The sequence below is a fragment of the Bubalus kerabau genome, chromosome 2 (assembly GCF_029407905.1).
Source record: "Bubalus kerabau isolate K-KA32 ecotype Philippines breed swamp buffalo chromosome 2, PCC_UOA_SB_1v2, whole genome shotgun sequence".
In the NCBI taxonomy this organism is placed as follows: Eukaryota; Metazoa; Chordata; class Mammalia; order Artiodactyla; family Bovidae; genus Bubalus; species Bubalus kerabau.
The window spans coordinates 71,256,649-71,279,335 of NC_073625.1; the positions used below are offsets into that span (position 1 = coordinate 71,256,649).

Below are 22,687 nucleotides of genomic sequence, written 5' to 3' on the forward strand. Positions count from 1 at the left end.
CTCATTTCATCAAATATATAGGCATTTGTCATCTTTATAAAGAATATCTGATTGGTATTCTGTGTTGCTACAATTCATACAACATATAACATTTGTTATAAAAAGTTCACTAGAAACTATAAATAATCCATTTATTAACTTATATTTTCTGATAATTATGTCCAAATATTTATAGCACATTTAACAGAAACAAAAATGTCAATCAGGACTTTTACCTTTATTTGAAAGATTTCATAAAGAGTGTGAAAGAAAATGCTTTGAACGTAATTTATACTAAGATATCAATTACCTCAAAGGAATAATGAAAATCTTCAAGGTAGACTAATAAAATATTATATTTCCATGAATTATTTCAAAAGTAACCATAGACATTAATCAAACATTTCTAGTGTTGAGACCTAACATAAGAAAACGAGTTTGCTCTCAAGAATTTGAGAAGGAAGGTAAGAACTTTAGAGGAATGTATGAGATATAAAAAAAAATTAATTATTAAATAAGGAAAATTATATACAGACTATGATGTACAAGACTCTTTAGGGTTTCAGAAAATAAAAGCTTCTCTGTTCCCATGTGACACTAGAGATGTCTCTGAAAGGAAGAATAGAATTTCTATAAGTGGAAAGAAGACTATTCCGAGAGATGGACACAAGATGAAAAAGCTTTGGTGGTGGAAGTATAGGCCAACAATTAGTGATTCGGTTTCCCTGGAGCGTATTGGAGTGGCACTTAAGGCTAGTAAGGTTAGTTGAGGCTTTATTATGAAAGCTTCTAATTCCAACTCAAGTGTTTGTACTAAACACATTGTGAAATGGGGATTCACTCAGCACAGTGAATAGAGATATCTCCTTGTATCTATGCTTAGAAAATTGATATTTACATTTATATATAGTGTAACTTGGAGTAGAGAAAGTTTGGGCATAGGCCTCTTGGGTAGGAAGTAGTTAAAAAGGTAGTTTAGTGGGTACATTGGGGTATTTCTTGTGAATACACAAACATGGATATTAGTGCAAGTGGCAGTACAAAAAAAAGAAGTGCTTTTTTAAATTAGGAATTGATACTATATCACGGTTCATAGGATAAAAAGAGGTTAAAAGTAATACTGAAATTTACACCATTGGGTGCCTGGATGAATAATAAGTCAAAAGATTTAATCTAAATACTTTTAATCATATATAATAGCATATATAACTGAATTCAAGTTACATACTTGTGAGATCCAAGAGTATTTTTTCTCTGAGTTAAGGAGAAAAAGAAATTGCCAAATCAACTATGATATGTCATTTCTAGTGCATCACTTTTACAGCACAATCTTTTAGGATTTTAAATAACTCAGCTAAATTCCATCACCTCCACTAGCTCTGTTCATAGTAATGCTGGTAGATGATTTCTAATTTCAGAGATTTAAAATATGAAAGATGTATGTCTTAAAATTGATGATGGGAGTAGAAGTTAATGTTTAGAGATGCTTTACATGCAACTACCTGAACAGTCATCACAATCGCCTCATGAAAGAGGTATTTTTATACTGAGTTTATTTTACAGTTGAGGAATCTGTGGAGCAAATTTCAGTGGCCACACAGATTTAAATTCAGTCACTTTAGCCCTAAAGTCCACTCCCTGTAACTACTATACTAAAATGATTTATTTTTAAAGAAAATTATATTAAGATAACAAGAAGTATAATTTCTGAGGTATCACTCCATGTTAGGTTGTTATACATTGTTACACATAATTCATCTTTCCAACAATCTTGAAGTATGGGTCTCCTTTTTTCACAAAGGAGGACGCTAAAGCTTGTAGCCAATGAACTACACTCTTAAGGTCACAGGACCCACAGTTGGCAGAGCTGGAGTCCACCCTCAGGTCTCCCTGATATCGTTATTGTAATTGTTTTTCTTTCTCCTGGACTTCCCAGCTCCCTTCACATGTTTATCTCTACCTCATCTCCAGTATCCAGCCCTACATCTAACGTGTGGGGCTCACCAAATACCCATTCATCATAGTACAGTACTTCTCAGTTGGGACGATTTAGACTTCTTCCTTTCGCAGAGGGACATTTGACAATGTCTGAAGGCACTTTTGGTTGCTACATTTGAGGGATTAGGTGCTACTTTCAGTTAGTTGGGAGAGGCTTCCATGGTGGCTCAGTTGGTAAAGAATCTGCTTGCAACACAGGAAGATCCCCTGGAGAAGAAAATGGCAACCCACTGTGGTATTCTTGCCTGAGAAATCCCATGAACAGAGGAACCTGGCAGGCTACAGTCCATGGGGTCACAAAGAGTAAGACACGATTTAGCGACTAAGCCACCACCACCACCACTAAGAATGCTGCTAAACGTCCTGTTATTATGCACAGCAAAGAAAAATCTGCCCAAAATGTCGGTAGTGCTGAGGCTGAGAAACTTGATTTAGTGGAGAAGATGAATCTGGGCATTGCTCATCTCAATGCTATTTTATACGATTTTGTCAGGACAAAAATAATAGAATATAGTTCAAAGAAATAGATTCCAAAGATAATAGTCTTTTCTTACTGTCTTAACTATGAAGGTCACACCACTGAGATGGACGGAAGATACCGTGATTGGATTTGACATAAGCATGTCATTTCTGAGCACAGGAAGACACTGCAGTTCACTAATGACTTCAATGTGTGTATAGTTTTGCATATATTCTAGAATATATGAGTCAGGGAATTTTTCTTTATATTTTTCCTCATTAAATAGTTGCTGAATTGGTAAAACTAGTTTAGTAGCTTAATTAGAAAAATGTCTGAACCTTCATTTTCTTTAGACCTACCAAACAGCAAGTTTTGTGACACATTTGATAAGTGCTCCTATGTCATTAAGTTGAATTTCTAAATTATTCCATATTCACATTTCACAAGGAGGTTTCTGTTTGCAGAAGGCAAGGAGAGAAAGCCTTTCTAACCTTCCATAACACTGCCCAAAATGAACATCTCTCTGATGATGTAGAAATCTTTCCTGTGCCTGCTGCTGCTGCTGCTGCTGCTAAGTCGCTTCAGTCGTGTCTGACCCTGTGAGACCCCATAGACGACAGCCCACCAGGCTCCCCCGTCCCTGGGATTCTCCAGGCAAGTACACTGGAGTGGGTTGCCATTTCCTTCTCCAATGCATGAAAGGGAAAAGTGAAAGTGAAGTCGCTCAGTCATGTCTGACCCTTAGCGACCCCATGGACTGCAGCCTATCAGGCTCCTCCGTCCATGGGATTTTCCAGGCAAGAGTACTGGAGTGGGGTGCCATTCCCTTCTCCTGTGTCTAGTGAATACCAATGAAGGAACATGTTCATACTACAAGGACACTAAGTAGATGGCAAATTTGAAAGTCTGTTTTATCCCAAATTGCAGTCCTTATTGCAGAGAGTTCATTCCCAACTCAGAAGGGTGCAAGAAGAGTGGGAACTGCTCATCAAAAAGTCTGGTCTGAGCTGTGACTTCTGTGTACTCTTTTTGAATTTAATCTCTAAAATCCTTTTCTAAATGTACATGAAGTTAAGATTAGTTTCTAACCAAACACACAACTGTGAGGTATACCAATTTTCCAAATCTGATGTTGCAGTTTCCAGTCCTGTTGTAAAACTAAATTGTCTTAAATGCATTTATGCCAATAAAATAATTATTTTCATATTGAAGGATAATTTAACCAGCTTCACTAATCCATTTGTTCCAACATGGTGTCATTAATTGTGATATATTTGCACTTTTTACTCTGAAGATTTCTGTTCTAATTAGTTAAAATAATACCTGCAGTTATTAAAAAAGTGTTTAAAAGCAATGCACTTAAGGTGTTGCAGATATTATTTTAATAGTCTGCTCATGGTTAGTGAAAAATTATCACAATAATACTTGAGTATTAAGGATAATCTTGAAAATAATTCAACATTCCTTTCTGATATTATGAACCAAATAAAAGTCCAAATGTCTCTAGAATGGTTTGAACTTAATTTTATGAGTGTGGAAAGACGAATACATGATTTGATAGTATATAGGTACATATCTTTACATATGTATACTATTATGCATGAATATGCTAAGTCACTTCAGGAGTGTCCGACTCTTTGCAGCTCTGTAGACCACAGCCCACCAGACTCCTCTGTCCATGGGATTCTCCAGGCATGAATACTAAAATGGGTTGCCATGCCCTCCTCCAGGGGATCTTCCCAACCCAGCAATCAAACCCATGTCTCTTAGGTCTCCTGCATTGGCAGGAGGGTTCTTTACTACTAGTGCAACCTGGGAAGCCCAATAGCAATACATAATAGAGGTTATCCTAGGCAAATACAACCAAAAGGCAGTGGGACAATGAAAGTGTTGATATGAAGGAGTACTAGATATGGAGGAAGAGTTTCAGTTTGTAAACTAATTAATAGAGTAGGAATCATATAAAATTTTAACAGAATCAGATATCTGAACTTCACATTTCAAAGGCAGAGCCATTCCAATTGAGGACAGGTTCCAAAATCTTGCTATGAGACAATGGCAAAGGGAGATGGAGACAATATCTCTGAAGGGCAGACATGAGAGAAGTGATGGGCAGCTGTGGAAACTCTTACATGACATATTGGGCATTTTCCATATGCCAGGTTCAGGTCTCAACACTCTGAATGTATTAACTCATTTAATCCTTACAACAGCCCTAGGAAGTAGGTCCTGATTAAATGCCATGTTTGTCAGCTAGAAATTCTAAAGATTCCATTTGAAAACTGGATAACAGGATTGCTGTCCAATAGGAGAGGGCTTTTTGTTTTGCTTAAAAAAATTTTTTTTTGCTTGTTTTGAGGATATGTAACTCTTTCCAAAAAAAAAAAAATGTTTTTAGTAACTCAGGCTCTTGGTAATCATTTGGAATGGCTGGAAGATATTCTCACTTTCTCTCTTCCTCCATCCATTCACAGACCCACAGGAGAAAGCTAGATTTCCATTAATGCATGGAGGTGAAGGTGAAAATCTGAGAAAGATAGAATATAAGAAAGTTTTACCAGTCAGCAAACAGGTAGTTCAGAAAGCACGCTGAAAAATTTTGCGAAGAGGACCACAGAAAAAAAATTGTGAGGGGTTATATCAGGAGACAAAACTCACTGCGGAGGAGGTAAAAATGAGAGAGTAAGATGACAGGAAAATATGGAAACTTGGATGGAGACCAAGGATATCAGGCTGTGAATTTCACAAGTGTCCACAGGTTTGCCAAGAGAATTAATTGTTAGAGTCTTCAAGGTGCCACAGGTGAAGACGAAGAGACAGGAACACTCGACAGACAGCCATAGCTTCAGTGACTCAAACTTGGAGGACTTTTAGTTTGGGGTGAGCAGGGTGCTTTGGCCTTTGTGGAAGGACTCAGCTGTAGTTTGGTTTAATTGTCCCGTCTCCAGACTGGGGCTCTGGTTCCAAGATGGTCAATGTCTGGGATCCCTGGCAGTCATTCAAGGCCTTGTTGTTTGGGCCAAGTTATCCTATGGTTTGAAATGTGCTTTGTGTTAAGTCAACTGTTGTTATATTCTTACGAGTATTTTAGATATCTTTTTTGTCTGCTTCTTTCCTCTTAGCTTTTTAGTTAGAAAACACTGGGATGACCCAGAGGAATGGTATGGGGAGGGAGGTGGAGGGGGGAGCAGTTCAGGATGGAGAACACGTGTACACCCGTGACGGATGCATGTTGATGTATGGCAAAACCAATACAATATTGTACAGTAAAAAAAAATAAATAAATAGATAAAAGAAAAAAAAAAAAGAAAACACTGAAACTTCTTGTCTCTAAAGAGAGACTAGAAGAGGTGTTTTCCACTGGTGGGTCAAGCTCACAAGGGTGGAGCCAGCTTCGTTAAGATGATGACAAGGATAGCATTTATGGAAAGCAAAAAATAAAAGGATAAAATATTGTTTGGTTAATGAAGACAGAGTCAGAGTGGCATCATGTTTCAAGTTTCGTTTTAGCTTTCATATAAGCTTCCAGAAGAGAACAGCAAGTTCTGCTGGGGGACTACTTTTCTCTACAATTTCCCAACAAGTCTAATCTGAAAATCTTGTTTTCTTTCCTTCCTCAATGAATGTTATGTGAATTGTAATTTTTAAAAGGTATCTGTTCTTCATACTGCTCTTAAGTGCTTTGCTCAGTCTTCCTTACAAAACCTGAAAGAATCAAGTTTCGTTCACCCAAACTGTAAACATTAGCCTGCATTGTAATTGTAGATAAAAAGGAGAGTGACCCTCATAGGCTGTCATGTACAGACAACTTCACTTGATATCCCTTTGCCAGCAAAATAATGGCTTATTGTGTTCATTTCAGGGTTCTGGCTCTCAATTGTGATTTAAAAGCTTGACTTTAGGACACACTTTAAATATTATAGATTAAGAAACTATCACCTGGGATCTAGGCTACCAAGAAGTGCTTATGTTAGTTTTAATAACAGTTTCAAGTATAGTCTATGGAAGGATTTTCTTTGAAAAATTGTGAGCAGAGAGATCATTTTAGGAAAATTGAAACACTTTTCCTTTTTTTCAACTGCCAAGTGTGAAAGAAGCAAAAGATTTAAATTTCTCCTAGAAGGTTTATGTTGTATAAAAGAATGCTTTGAGAAGTTGTGAGATTCTGATATGTACTCTTTTTGAGCAATTGAAACATATCAGTGGGTTCTAATTGGCTGCATCTCCATGTTCACTGTAATCTGTATAGTGGTATTGACCAGTTGATCGGTATGACTCTAATTATTAGTAAACGATTCCATTAGATTAGTGAGTGATTTTTTATCATAAAAATTCTTTTGTTGAAAACAAGGCAATAGACTTTATCTTAACAAGGCAATAACAGCATCATATTAAAGCTGCATAGTTAAATGTTCATTGAATTTGGAATAACAGAATGCCTATTGTTGCAGATGTTTCTTTATTTTCTGAAAGAATCTAAAAGGTGTCAGGTGACCTTCAGCTCTTTTGATTGAGTGCAAGTACTTTGAAAATTGAAAACAAAATTTTCAAGTCTCCCTAAAAGGAAAGAAACATTTACTTCTGTAGACATTAAATATTTCCTGGTTCAATTCATAGTTTTTACAGTTGGCCAACTTAATGATTAATAAAGCAGATATGTAATAAAATTTTAAGTGCTGATTCAAAACACTCATTCTAGAACTGAAGCCAGACATCTTATAACAAGGAGCAGTAGGTGATTTCAAAAACTAAAAATGCTGAGGAAATAAATTTCCTTCATGAAAAACAAAGGTGCTTTTGAGATGAGAACAGTCATTCAGGAAGTTTTATTAGTGCAGAGTCCTCACGTAATTCAAACAAGGCAATGAGATACAAGGACTTGAACTGAACATAGTAGAATTCCAGTTTGTAATAGAAAATGTAGTGTATTTCCTTTTGTCTTTTCTTTTCCCAAATTCTGTAGCCCATTGTGGAAGATTTGGAGGAGGTGGTCCTTATATTTTCTTAATTATATTCATAAAACTCAGAAAATCATTAGAAGTTCCTACTCTAGAAGCCTAAGGTACATTGGGGATTGCAAAGTATGAGAAATGCATAACATGTAGTTATGTTGTAAAATATTGCCAGTTTTCAAAATCTTTTTTTGGTATTTTCAAAGTAAATTTAAATTTATAGGAAATCTTCCCAATGGTTGTGAGAGAAGGTTTCTTTAGCAGGAAGAAATAAGATAGACACTTTCATTTAAATTTGGAAGTGATTTTAGAATACTTTAAGAAGGTACTTCGTTTATTACAAATCAATAATATTTTCTCTTTTGACACACTTTTAAGAATATTCATTCAATGTAAGATCACACACAAACATTGCATACAGACTGTTGTTTTAAGTATTAAAATAAATTTATTTTGCTTTGTTTATTATTTAGCAGAACAGATGGTAGTGGTTTGACACAATTCAGTTCTCTATTTCTCTTGTTGTTTTCTTTTGGGGAGAAGAAAAAAAACAGCACACAAACCAGAGCTTCTTTTCCCACTTTGTCACAGCTGGTTACCAATCAATCTCAATCCACGGTGCAGTGATGATAGCACATGATGTCCAGGGGCCAGATATGATTGGGTTACATTTTTCAGCAATGTTCATATCAGGAAAAGAGAAAAAAAGATATCTTTATAGTGGAGACTGTCAGCACCTGATTGGCCCACTGTCATTAATCAAACCTGGCAACAATGACTGCATTTATACAGGTCTGAGACTGGCATATTTCACAATCAGAATCACCGAATTTCTGTTAGGATTTCCTCACCAGTAAAGTTGTTTCATGGTTGTTTTTTTCTTATTTTTAATTAAAGTCAGAAAATACCTCCTGCATGTTGATCATATCTGAAAACTAGCTCTTTTATACCAAAGTATGCTCTGGTTACTACAAATTTATTCTCCACTATGTGAAGAAGGGGCTTCCCAGGTGGCTCTGTGGTAAAAAAAAAAAAAAAGAAAAAAAATTTCCAGTGCAGGAGATGGAGGAGACACGGGTTTGATCCTTGGGTTGGGGAGAAGCTTTGGAGAAGGAAATGGCAACCTGCTCCTGCAATCTTGCCTGGGAAACCCATGGACAGAGGAGCCTAGCGGGCTATAGTCGATAGGGTTGCAAAAGAGTCAGATATGACTTAGCGACACAACAGCAGCAATAAGAGCTAATCAGAAAATTGTAGCTACATTAGATTGTTTAATAAGACAATAATTTTAAACTGTATATATTTTGGGAAACACACTTGTGAACCTTCTATGATTACAGTTGGTTTTAGAGTAATACTGAGAAAAAAATATTGATAAAAGTTACTTTCTGTATTGGTTTTGCCATGTATCAAAATGAATCCACCACAGGTATACATGTGGTGGATTCATTTTGATACATGGCAAAACCAATACAATATTGTAAAGTTAAAAAATAAAATAAAAAGAAAAGGGAAAAATAATAAAAATAAAAAACAGTACATTAAAAAAAAAAAAGTTACTTTCTGGAGTTTTTGAGATACAGAGTCTGATGTAGAAATACACACCTGCCCAAAGCATATGCACTGCTACTGCTGCTGCTGCTGCTGCTAAGTCGCTTCAGTCGTGTCCGACTCTGTGTGACCCCATAGACGGCAGCCCACCAGGCTCTGCCGTCCCTGGGATTCTCCAGGCAAGAACACTGGAGTGGGTTGCCATTTCCTTCTCCAGTGCATGAAAGTGAAAAGTGAAAATGAAGTCGCTCAGTCGTGTCCAACTCTACCACATGCACACAGAGCAGTAACACACACATCAAATGAGAAAGGTGTGTTGCTTTGTGTTAGAAAAATGAATGGACACTGACGCACAGGACATCGATTTCAATCTATTTATAACTTGAGACCACAATCTCAGTATCTTCTTTTATAAAATGGTGTTTGGAAATAGGCATTTTCTCTAAGTCATTTATTGTTGTGAAATCTTATATGAATCTCCGCTGTAAACTGTAAAGATCTCATTAAACATACGGATCTGTTATTTATAATCATTTATATTAGTAATATTTGCTCTCTAGGGAAAATTAAAATTTCCCAGTTATCCAATCAAATAGTGTAAAGCATCAATGAGATTACTATTACCAGAAAGAAATAAAAGAAATAAGGTCACAGTTATTGGACCTGTGGAAATATTTGACATCTAACTGCTTGTGAAACATGTACTTTTAGGAGGCAAATTATGTCTCAGAGACATCATGACCTGTTAGAGAAAGCAGAGACTGGTAGTAGATAGTCATGACAATTTTCCCCCTGACTATAATTGTCTCAATGTGTGTGGCCTTGGGAAAGGAACTTTATCATATTTTGCCTCAGATTGCCTAAATGTAAAAGTAGCAATGAGCTAAATGTTTACCTCTTTCTGGGTTTTGAAGCTACTTACACATAATTTCTTTAAAACAAACCCTCATATATCTTAAATTTTTGGAGGTAAGAGCTGATTTGATCACAACTATACGTTTGTCATTTCTCTGACCTGAGACGCATCTTACTGTGGAAATTGACAAAGGTACCGTGGCATGCTTCAGTCTCCTGGACTGTGGGTATTGTCAGGGCTCAGGCTGCAGACTGGCACATTGTTTCAGTCATGTTGGAAGGAGCAGCACTGTCTCCAGTTGTACAGTTGAATTAGATCCCCATAGGCACTTTTATGAAGATGAAAAAGTGTGTACTTTGGAGGAAGACAGACCTTAAAATCCAAATTTCTATGTAAAAGTGTCAAAATTTTAAATACCAGTTATTTCAATAATTTTAAAACATTAGCAGACCAAAACACACACACACACACACACACACACACACACACACAACTTGCTTTCATACAGATTTTAGTCCACAAATGAGCACATTGCAATTAGGATTTTACAGTATCTAGTACAAATTTCTGTACTCATACCATGAGGCTTGAAATTCTAGTAACAACTCAATTTTGTGGGAGCAGCTGCCATTTGGGTAGTATATCCTTTTAATTTCCCTCTATAGAATCATTTATCATGACTTTTTAAAAAATGAATCTTTATACTTTCTCTTTGTTGAAAGTTGTAACCACTGTAATATAGTTGATGAAGAATGTGCCAGGAGAGCTAGTCTTTAATACAGTCTAAACTTTTGCTACCAATGAATTCCTAGACTCTGAATAGTAAAATGTTATTTTTATAATCTTAAAATGAGGACATTATACTAGACACAATAACTTTTCAAATTTTCCCTGTGTCTCAGAATTTATAATCTGCTGGTTTCTAGGAATAACCAGGATCCATGTATTCTCTTATTTTTCATAATTAAACATCCTTTCCCCCTCTTATCCTAAAAGTATTTTATTTAAGCTTTAAGAATTCTTCTTTAATATTAATATTTGGGGATTTTTCTAAGTATTTCCATGTTCACAGATTCATATTCTTCATGGTTTTCTAGACATAAATAGTATTTTTTGAAGTTATTATTTTTACACATGAAGAGTTTACACATGAAAAATTGTCACCTTTTCAATTTTTATGTCTGTAATTCCTTTCTTGATATGTAGGGAGTAAAACTGAACATTATATTCCAGATTCCACTATGCCATATTTTATAAAAGTGTAAAAATAAGCTGTATAATTTCTCGTTGAAGTTTATATGCCTAAATTGTCTGATTTTCTAAATAGGATATAGTACCTTTATTCCTTACCTACCAAAATTATAAGAATATATTAAAAAGTATATTTAAGAACACCATGCAAATATATTTTATTGTCATTATTTTAATAATACATGTAATTAAAACCACTCTAGTTGCTGAAATAATTCTAATATGCTCAAAAGAATTGAACAAAGCACAAAACTTTACTTGGTTCTCCTGTAGTCCTCACATTTGTTTAAAATAGTCTTCTAGAATTATTTATTTTGGTGCAGAGAGTTTTGTTTTTCATGTTACTAATTTACATACAGAAATTTATAATGATAAAATGTAACTCAAATGTCTAGATTCCTGGTCAGGATTTGCTGACTCCTTTATTTTAACTCTATCTCCATAGTAGCATTTATGTATTAAGTTTTCTGAGTGTTAACATTTATAATATTTTGTTTGAGTTAACCTACACTTCAGAACTAATTGCTGATATATAAAACTAATAGCATTACTTTGTTCCTTGATATAATGGAGTTCTGTATTTCATGTTAATTTACCTTTTAGTTTACTAATAACCATGCTATGAAAGAACTACTGAAGAATTTTAAGCATTTGTTGGATGGTTCATGATACACTCAATAAGCATTCATTGAGCATATCCAAGATGTCAGGTGGTACTTGCTGGGCTTCGGGGTATATGGTTTGGAACAAGAGAGAACCAGTTATTGTTCTCATGGAGTATACGTGCTCTTGAAAACTAGGAAGACAATAAACAAGCAAGCAAATGCTTGATAGAGGTATATTCTGTGAAGATAAAAAGTATTAAATGTAACAAAAATATGAAAACAAAGAATAAAAACAACTAAAAATAATTTGAGAAAGTAACTGATGAGCAGAGAACTACTTTACATTGTTTGGACAGGAAGACATCTTTGAGTGGATATCTGGGCTATCTTGAAAGTCAAGAATGATCAGCAATGAACACTGCAGGGGAAGGGCATTCCCTGAAATTATAAGAGAAGTACAGAGAGACAGTGATAACTAGGCAGTTATGTTAAGCAAAGGGAAAAAGTCCACGTGGTTAGAAGAAAGTGAGCAAGAAGTTGGATAGATCATCATCAGAAAGTCTCGAAAACCAGAGTCTGCTCTTAAACACTTGGTTATGCTCTTGGATGCTAAAAGCTCTATGTTGGGACTGTGGCTGTAGCAGTGAGTGAAGCAGACAGGATCTCACCTTTATCAGAATTTGGTTTATCAAAATAGACAATACAAAATGTGAGCAAGTGCAAAATGATTGGTGTAGCAATCTTTTTGTTTGTTTGTTTGTTCTCTGGGGGTTGGTGGTGGGTTTTTGTTTGTTTTGTTTTGAAGAGGGAATAATCATAGTTCCTAGTGAGGTAATGGATAGCTTCAAACAAGAGTGATGGATAATGGCTTCTCTCATGACTTATGACATTGTAAATCAGTGAAAGTTTAACCCAAAACATGCAGATAGAAAAGGAACCACTACGATTGGAGGATGGAGGCTGAAGGAGCAAGGATTGTTGAGTTTAGTTGTCATGCTTGGCTCATAAACATTGCTGTTCATAGACAGAACTTTTATTAGGTCCATGCCTCAACTTGAAAATCATGATAAACTGGTTTATTCTTTTAGCTGAAGCTGGAAGTAGAAAAAAATCTAATTATAATAGTCTTCATTGAAAGCCTAAAATGTTTCTTGGTCCTTAAAGCAATAGCAAGTCAGTTAGTTGTGATCATCTAGAACCAATTAAAGTAATATTTTGGAAGTATAGCTTTAACAGTGTGGTGTGTATGGGAAACACAGTCAGTGTGATCAACTAGAAGCTATTGCAAAATTGTGTGTGTGAAATAACAAAGACCATCAGTGAAAATCAAGAAGAAAAATCAGATATGAAAAGAATGTAAAGATACCTTCTTTATTTGAATAATTTCTTTGAATCTAATAAGAGTATATTCATATGCAACCCCTTAAAAATTCATGTTAAAATTTTTTAGAGTTTTTTTCTGAACTAGAATGTCAGTGTACTTGTTAAAGAATAGAAGTGTGACAGTGCTGCTGCTGCTGCTGCTAAGTCGCTTCAGTCGTGTCCGACTCTGTGCGACCCCATAGACGGCAGCCCACCAGGCTCCCCTGTGCCTGGGATTCTCCAGGCAAGAACACTGGAGTGGGTTGCCATTTCCTTCTCCAATGCATGAAAGTGAAAAGTGAAAGTGAAGTCGCTCAGTCGTGTCCAACTCTTCACGACCCCATGGACTGCAGCCTACCAGGCTCCTCTGTCCATGGGATTTTCCAGGCAAGAGTACTGGAGTGGGTTGCCACTGCCTTCTCCAAGTGTGACCATAAATGTTTGTTAAAGAGCTGAGGGTGTGCATTTCCAGAAATCACTCGAAGTCATGTTGATGTTTTAAATGTTAATGCTGCTAATTTAAAAAATTATTCTTAATCATTTTAGCCAAAGTCCCTTTTGTCAGTTTGCCAACAAATAAGAGGATTTTCTTCTTTAATATATTTCAGCTCTATTATATTCACAGTGCCTAAAAATAAATCATATATTTGAAGGTAGTGTAACTTACAAAATATAACTCACCAAGAAACTGAAACACACACTAATATTATATTAAGATCTATCAGAAAAAGCCAAAGTATTAATAGTGCTGTTTTTAGTGATGGTTTTGATGCAGAGTTGTATAGACACCTAAATTATAGTAATTGATAATCAAACAGCTAGAGATCAGATATGAAATTATTGATCCTATTAGCAATACCTTTAATCAAAGTAGTTATACTTGATGACTGAATGTTGTGTGTGTGTGTGTTTTATTTTAGGTAAAATACAGTATAAAAGAGAAAAATGAAGGTGAATACTAAGTGTTGTCTAAATGCAACCAATGTTTTTGAATAAAGCCAATCCATATTCTACACAGGTATGACATCAAAGATGATTACACACTGAGAATTAAAAAGGCAATGAGTACAGATGAAGGCACCTATATGTGTATTGCGGAGAATCGGGTTGGAAAAGTAGAAGCTTCTGCTACCCTTACAGTCCGAGGTAAGAGACTTAAGATGTGAAATATAATTGAACTAGCAGACTAATATTTGGTTAAATTGGTAAGCGAACTCATAATCAAAATAATAGCTTGCCCTGTTTTATTAGTACATAAAATGCCTGGATTTTGTGTCCTCTCCATTTTTAATTGAAATAAAATTACTTTCAAATTTGGATTTGAAAGGATGTGCATTTGAAGTGATTAATTTTTATTTAATAAATAACAGCTAACAGTTTAAAATTAAATCTGAAAAATAAAAAGATGTACACTAATCTTTTTTGTTTCCATTGTTTTGATCTAATTACAGCTTTTAAATGTCACTAGTTTCAAAGATACTCAGTTTTCTGTTTACTAGATTGTCACTTTATACTAGGACACAATTTTCTTGAAATTCTTTTTCATTTCAACATTCAAAAAGCAATCTGAAAAAAAAAAAAAAAAAAAAAAAAAAACTAGCACTGCTTCCAAAGGTGAAAAATGGATACAAAGGAACTCCCACGTTGAGGAAATCTGATTTAGAGAGTGATTTGTGAAGTCCGTTGGCCTTAAATAATTGAAATAGTCAGTGCTGCTCCTGTATTAGCTTTCACTTTCTGGGTGTCATGCACTTTCTCAGTCATGGAATAATTTCCATTTATAGACTCCCTGCCATTGCTTATAAGGGAAAGAAAGCATTACTTAACCCTTCAGTGAGCTAGAATGAATTAAGTGTCTTCCTAGTGGTGCTTGTTGATCCACAGGAGTAAATTGTATAGCCCAAGGTACCAAATAGTATGTGTGCACACTTACCTTTGCCAAATAGATTATTACCCATGGCATTGTGTACACTCACGGGACTTAACAGAGATCGGCAAGTACATCCATTGCTCAGTCTTTGAGCCTTTCATCTCTCAGCTGATGCCTCCTCCTCCCATCACTCTCGATAAAGAAGTTTGACTGCAAGTTTACATCCATGTCTCAGTTGTATTTCACTTTGTCTAGTCAGACCTCAGCCTTGTGCAGTTTTACTTGCAGTTTACACAAGTTTAGGTGAAAGGCTTGGAAGAATTTGGATTGGCAAGAAGTATGTGAGGGATTCTCAGACTGGTCTTCTATCTGGTAAGAAAAATGATTTTTGCATGATGTATAATTTGGGCTTCCCTTGCGGCTCAGATGGTAAAGAATCTGCCGGCAATGCAGGAGACCCAGGTTCAATCCTTGGGTCGGGAAGATCCCCTGGAGGAGGAAATGGTAACCCACTCCAGTATTCTTGCCTGGAAAATTCCATGGACAGAGGAGCCAGGGGTCGCAGAGAGTCAGGCATGACTGAGCAACTAACACACATTATTTGGGCATCATATCATTTAAAAAAAAAAAAAAAACTTATCTTCCTCCAGGTAATTATTAGGAGACATTCTGAATGTTTAGATGATTCTGGATACCTAGAAAAATATTGGTGATTTCCAAACTTCTTAATCACTCTGTTCCTCTTCCACTTAATTCATTTTCCTCCTTCCAGACATTCTAGGTTGGACTTAGATGCAGAATAAATTTAAACAAAATTGGCAAGCCAGTTGCTTAAAAATATTTTCATTTCTTTAAAAAGCTATGATCATACACCAATTGAATATATATATATGCTGATAATATATGAGCAAAATCTGAAAGCCTTTGTAAGCCTCTTCACTATGGTTAATCTACATTTTCTGGTAGATTATATATATATGTATATATATTTGTTTGCTTTTATATAGTCAGCCCTTTGCAAAAGCAATTCACCTGACCATATTTCCCCTGAAGTTTGTTTGTTTACTTTTTCTGAAGTAAGTGGAAAAAATAAACAACTCACCAAGAAATGTTCTAGTCAAAAAATATTTGCTGACCAAACAAATGGTGAGAAATGTGAGGAGTTGTTTGATTATAGAAGCAAGAGGGTTCCTTTTACACTTGAATGCTTGGATGAATGAGATTTGAAGTGGTTTGTTTGCTTTAAGATACTTCCCCAGCTAATTATTTTCATAATTTGTTGAAAGTTTCAGGTTTACTATTTCATTTAGCAAAGCATGCTCCTCCTCAATGGATGTTTGAAGCTAATGTACAAAACAAATAGAAAGAGTTGTTTGTTCTCAATAGGACTTTTTTTAAAAGCAGCAAACCTTAATGATCTCTCCCCTGATGTGTGTCCTAAGGATGCATGAGAGAGTTTAATCTATTTGGTATTTATTTTCATCTGACTAATGTGTCAAAAACAGGGTTAAAGAATAAAAATCCCCATAATGTAATAGACTGTGGAGTAAAAATTGTTTAAAAACATTAGGAAAAGCGGTTGGGATTTCTCATGCTAAGAGGTTAACAGGAAAAAAAAAAAAAAACATTATCTGCAGCTTAGTATTTTACACTCATTTTTCCATGCACGTAAATGAAATGTTCAACCCTTCTCTGGATTGTTTTATCAGAACAGGGTCAACTGACTAAAGAGGGCCACATCCATTTTCATCCATTTAACGCAAGGACACAGTTTAGTATAATTTGCTGATTTTGAAAACATCCACTGCTGTCCCCCCCTCCCACCCCAGGATGAAATGTTGCTTTGTGACAAAGACAATAAGTTTTATTGTGATGTTTCTGCTGAAATTTTATCATGATATTTACTTTATCCAATTTTGGAAAAGAAAAGGAAAGAAAGAAAGAAAGTTTTACAATCAAAATTTTAAACAGACTTACTCAGTTGTTTTCCACTTCAGAAATATGGTGAAAATAGACTATAAAATTAAACATAATAGCAAGTAGTTCTCTTTGCTGACTGGACAAACATAAAATTGGAAAAATATTTCTAGACAACAGTAAGCCTCCTGATATTTATGTTCTTACCAAGTAATTCATGGTCTGATAGAACATTTTAACGTGGCTCCAAAATAAGTGAACACAACCTGCATATTTGTAAACACGTTTTTCCCATTTTTTTAATTGCTTAAATTGGCTTCGCCTAAACAAGGCTTATTAGGAAAACTTGAACAATTTCAAAAACTATTTCTAGAGCAATAAAGTTCTAATTTTCTTGGAATTACCTGAGACTAAATGAAACAGAAATGTATTTTCTTTCTTTAAAACATGATTTCTTACCATTTCTTTTTTCTTTTCTCTCTTTAGACTCAAAATGGCTTTTTGTTTCTAAAGGAAACATTATGTTTCAGATTCAAAAGTGGCACCTGAAAAAAAAAATTCAAAAATTAGAAACTAAGTTCATTTTCTACTACACATTTGCAAAACTTAGAACTCTTATTCATTAGAATAAGGCACAAATTTTTTTTCTTTTTTTTTTCTTTTTTAACTTTACAATATTGTATTGGTTTTGCCATATATCAACATGAATCCTGTATACGAGACAGCAAAAGAGTCACTGATGTATAGAACAGTCTTTTGGCACAAATTTATTATGTTAGTCTGTTGTGTTCTTAGTTGTTACTGTTGTGTGACCCTCCAAAAAAAGAAAGAAATTATTGTGTATAGTTCAGCTTACTTTCTTCCTCTTGCTGTAGTAAATCCTCTATAGACTCTAGGACACGCTAAGAGTTTCACCAAGCTGAACTTTTACCAAGCTGAATTTTCATTCGGTTGCTATAATTGCTTTATTCTTCTTTGAATGGTCTTCCCCCCTTTAATTGTGAATAATATCCTAAGACCATGAATCTTATAGAGACAAAGTTCCAGAACAGTTTCAAAGATTCCACAGAGCTAGAATTGTGATGTATTTGTCGAGTGAGTGAATGCATGTCTGTAGATATGGTTTCAATGGCTGTATCTGTCTCACCATGCCGAAGAAGAAATCAAGACAAAACTACTCATAAGTTTGAGGGTTACATTGTGTTTGCACTAGAGCTTTGTCCACTGGGATATGAGTGAAGCACTTGTTTGTTGAATAAATTTATATTTTGAAATGTAAGTTTTCATAAAAGTTCAAATGCTACTAAATTGATTTCTTCTTCCTTTGAATAATGGGGCCATATGTTTTATATTTGTCTATTGCTTTTATACAAAGTGGTTTACTATCTAAATTGACTTGGCAATATTCTTTTTACAGAAAGTATTATTAAGCCCATGTGTGTCTCTTTCAATTTCTGTGCATTTATAAAAGGGGTAGCCTATTTCAACTGATTTTAGTGATTGAAAGTTATGGAATAATAAAAAATAATAATTTGTTGAAGCAGCAGTTTGAAAGCCATTCTCTGTGTGAACAAGAATCAATTTGTCAGTCATTGTTTCCTGCCCTCTGCCAAAAAAAGAAAAGAGCTTAACAGTGGTTGCAGAGCTCCTCAGTTGAAATCTCTAAGGATGTTCCAACCTATTTGTTATATTTTCATCCACCCTGTCCACGGATGAAAAGTGATGTGATCTTAACTTATTACTGGCTGAAAAGCAGCGTCAGGGGCTTTTTCTGTAGTCCCTGTAATGGTTCTGACTAACCATGCTTAAAATCCAATTGCTATTTAAATCAGACAGTGAGGCCTTCTTTTATTGACATGACATTTGCTAGTCTGTGACTTGAATAGTTATATTCATCAGGTTCTTAACTTTGGGATAACACAGGCTGTTTAAAAAGATCTTTGACATAATAACTGTAGTAAGTGATGATGATGATAAGACCTCATGTATAATATCTGTCAAATTGCTTAGAGTTAATCTCGGCACACAAAGTAATTGTTGTCTTAGACTTGTATTTATAATGTTCAGGTTTTATCAAGCTAGGACATCCTGTTCATACTTGAATAATGACACTAGAAATCACCCTACTGTCCATACTTAAATGTAACATTACACATCATGCATTCTGATAATTTTCTTTTCTTTCTTTTTTTTTTAATTTCTTTTTTATGTTTTCACCACACCATTGTAATGTCTACAGCTCGCCCTGTGGGTAAGTAGCCATCCTTCTATCCATTTCGCATGGCTTTGTATAATGCTTCATAGCTCATACATATTAGGATATGACAGATTGAAATACATGTGTTCACCCCTGTTAAAATATTACCTGAAGGACTGTCTGCTGTAAAAGTTGCTTCTGACTTTTTCATCACTTTACTAAGCCATGTAGTTACTTTTTACTACTCTGCAATTAATAGGTAAAATTTTCATGTAAAAGAAAATGTTAATGGTGAATATTATATACTGCTAACTTTTCTTGAGAAAATTATACTTCAGTTTTCTTGCGTGAGTCAAATCATTATGTTTGATATTTGTTAAGATGAAAGATTATGAACTAGATTAAGAAGTTTTATTATTTTATGCACATATATTTTAAGCTGCTTGGAGTCTCCGCTTTGTAAGGGTTATTTTTTACTGCTGCACACTTTTATCTGCATGCCACTTAAACAAACGTTAGTAGAATGCTTCAAGTTATTGTAAGTCGATGCTTACACCTAGAAGAAAAGGGACTGATGATCTGTGTTCTTTGGCATGAAAAATTGTTTGACTATATCATTCTTCATTTGGCTTTGCAAAACTGAAATTAACAGCTTGTGCTTGCATTAATTTAAGTGGTAATTATTTTTAAACAGATAAAATATTTTTTAATAAACTTTCTGCATTTCTCTTAAAGTTTAGCTTAACCTATCAAGAAATGTGTTTGAATAAAAGAAATCTTGGTAATTGTGTTAAAAGTAAATAGATAGATATATGCTTAAATGGATTGCTTCTTTAATGTACCAAGAGGTGCTTTAATAAGTTTTTCAATTTGACAGAGCTATATAACTTGGTCACCCAACTTCAAAAGCTTCGTTAATATACTGGCTTGACATTATTAACATTTGGTATGTAGTCATCCAGATTCATAACCTTTTTCCCCCATTGGTTGAAACATTCACAGACATTATTGTTATGTAATATCTTCTTATATAGATAGCAAATACAGTAAAGAGAACTTTGGCGTCCTAATCTGAATTTCTGTTCTGCTATTTCCAAGCAGTACTTCATTTGTCAGTTATTCAACATTCCTAATCCCCAGTCACTTCCTGTATAAAATTGAGAGAAAAGTCCTTACTTATCAGAACTAATGTAGGAATAAATTGAATTCAAGATTGACCATATATGTAGAAAGTTTTGTATGTCAACATTGGTTAACACATTTCTATTTTCTGAGACATATTATTTCGCATTTCAGTATTTCTGGAATATACTTATGGCTTATCATTAATTTCAACATAAACCGTAGACATTTTTTCCTTAAAACACCATTTAATTGATCATACTTTTTACAACTGATGCTTTTAGAAGGTTAAGGAATATATTATATTTTTTGCATTTGTAAGAATTCATATTGATAAGTTTACATATTTATGGTATGACATCAAAAATTAAGAAGTGGGAAAGAATAAAATAATAACCTTGCAAATTAACAGGAAAAATCACATTAAATTATAGATCTTTGTATATAAAAATTTTATGCCAATAAACCATGACCACTTGATCTATATTATTTTGCAAGTTCCCAAAACATAGAACAATATGTTAATAATTTTCAGTATATAAAAACTCTTGAATAAAAATACATTGATTAGAAAATATGATGTATGCAGGGTATTAGATGTATTTGTAACCTACAAAGCAATTCAAAATTTATTTCTGTTTTTATTCTTTTTCAAAATGATTTCTTTTTTTTTTTTTTAAACCTGAAACACTGTATTAGTTTTGCCAAACATCAAAACGAATCAAAATGATTTCTTAAATTCCCATTGGACAGGAACTAAAGAATAGCTTCTTGACACATTGTACTTTATTCTGGGAAAGTCTGTCATTTCATAAATCTTTCTTGAATGACATGACAGTGTTCAGAGATATGAAGAACTATACTTTAAACTTGACAACTACTATTCATTTGGGAAACTGAATGTTTGATATGCTTTTATTGGATCACCAAAGAAGACTGATAATGAGGAAATTATTTGCTTTTTCTTTGCATCAATTTTTTACATCAATTTTAATTCAGGAATTATAGATATGGCAACTTTTATTGTAAGGTTAGAAGATACAAATGAAGTAAAATCTTGAATTAAACATTCAGATGCTAGAAAACTACATTATTAATATTTGTTAATAGACTAAATGTCTTTTAACTTGGAAACTCTTAGCAGTAGCATAAACAGTGTTCTACAAAGTAGAAACCACAGAAAGCAGAGGAAAATCCATCTTCGATGCTAGTATAAACTATGTGAAAAAATATGTACCAAATGTATAAGATTTAGAGAAAATTCAGTGGGTAGTTCCTATCTAAAGCTTTTAAAAGAAAATTAGAAATATATGCAGATTCTGGAATACTTATAGATTCAGAAATCAATCATTACATTCCATACCAGATGAAGCTTGGTAGTCTGTGGGGAAAGCCCTTTTAGAAATCATTGTAAAGTTCCACACTGGATAACTCTTATAAGCTGCATTGGAAACTCTATGCAATTTACAGTGGGAATAAACACCTTCTTTGCTGTACTTTTGAGAGGATGAGAAACACTCTTGAGTTTGAGGATCTTCAATGTGAAAAATCTTACTCAAAGCAAACAATCACATAAGTGCCAACCGAAGAAAGTGCTCTCGGATTTCACTTCTCATGCGCATTGCCATCGACACCTCCAAGAGTCCTGGACTCATGCGCATTGTCATCGACACCTCCAAGAGTCCTGGAATCTAGCTTCCTTAGTTATCTTTCCCACAGAATCTTGACAAATGACACTTTAGTCATTAAAAATCCACCAGCCCATTCTGTGATGTTGACTTTTCCCTGTCCCAACGGCATTTTTTATATGAAAAGCAAAAGTACATCCTAGGGCATAGTTAAGTCTGAATGTTGAAATATTCATTTGTTTGTTTGGAAAACTCTTATGATGAGGGAACTAACAGAAGAAAAGGTTCTAAATAGGGATAAATATCTTGCTTCCTATGCCCATCTGTCTTATTTTCTATTGGAAGTCTTTCCCAAGCTTAAAAATAAAAAAGAACATCTATTTTGGAGATGGGCAACACATTTTTTTCCTAGCAGCAACTCAAAACATGATGAGTAATTTGGAAAAGAACTGTCAAATCTACCAGCTGCCTTGCATGTGATGGTGAGGCCTGCTTCGTTTTGTGTCTTATGTACCATCTGCTACATACTGATTGCCTCCAGTATGGAAACGGAAAGCTGGGTATATCAGGTGAAACTCATTTCACATCAAAAACAAATTGACAATACACAACATTATAGAAACTTCCAATTATTTCCTAGTTTACTAACTCAAAAGTATGTTTATTTCTATAGAATATAATTGGCCACACAGGAGTGTGTAAGTATAGAGGCATGTCAACGTTTCTGGCAAAATTCCCATCTTTTATTATTATTATTTTAAAGATGCAGTCACTGTTTAAACAGAAATCTATCGAGACATATTTTTTCAATCTTTGTTTAAACACAAAAATTAACATAACCTCATTTTAGAAAGTTCTGTTTCAAGTTGAAGTGGAGTTTTTTCTTTCCTATAACATGCTCTGAAGCATTTTATTGAGGCCACTAAAAGGTCCAATAAA

At 34.4% G+C, this 22,687-nt stretch overlaps 1 protein-coding gene across 15 annotated transcripts in view; it reads left to right on the forward strand.

Moving 5' to 3' along the window:
• ROBO2 (roundabout guidance receptor 2) overlaps positions 1-22,687 on the forward strand; it is a 666,758-nt gene that overhangs the window by 505,182 nt on the left and 138,889 nt on the right. For all 15 annotated transcript variants that reach the window (XM_055567819.1, XM_055567812.1, XM_055567814.1 and 12 more), the window contains one exon: positions 14,033-14,160. In XM_055567819.1, coding sequence (XP_055423794.1) covers positions 14,033-14,160 — 128 coding nt within the window. The remainder of the gene's footprint in view (positions 1-14,032; positions 14,161-22,687) is intronic.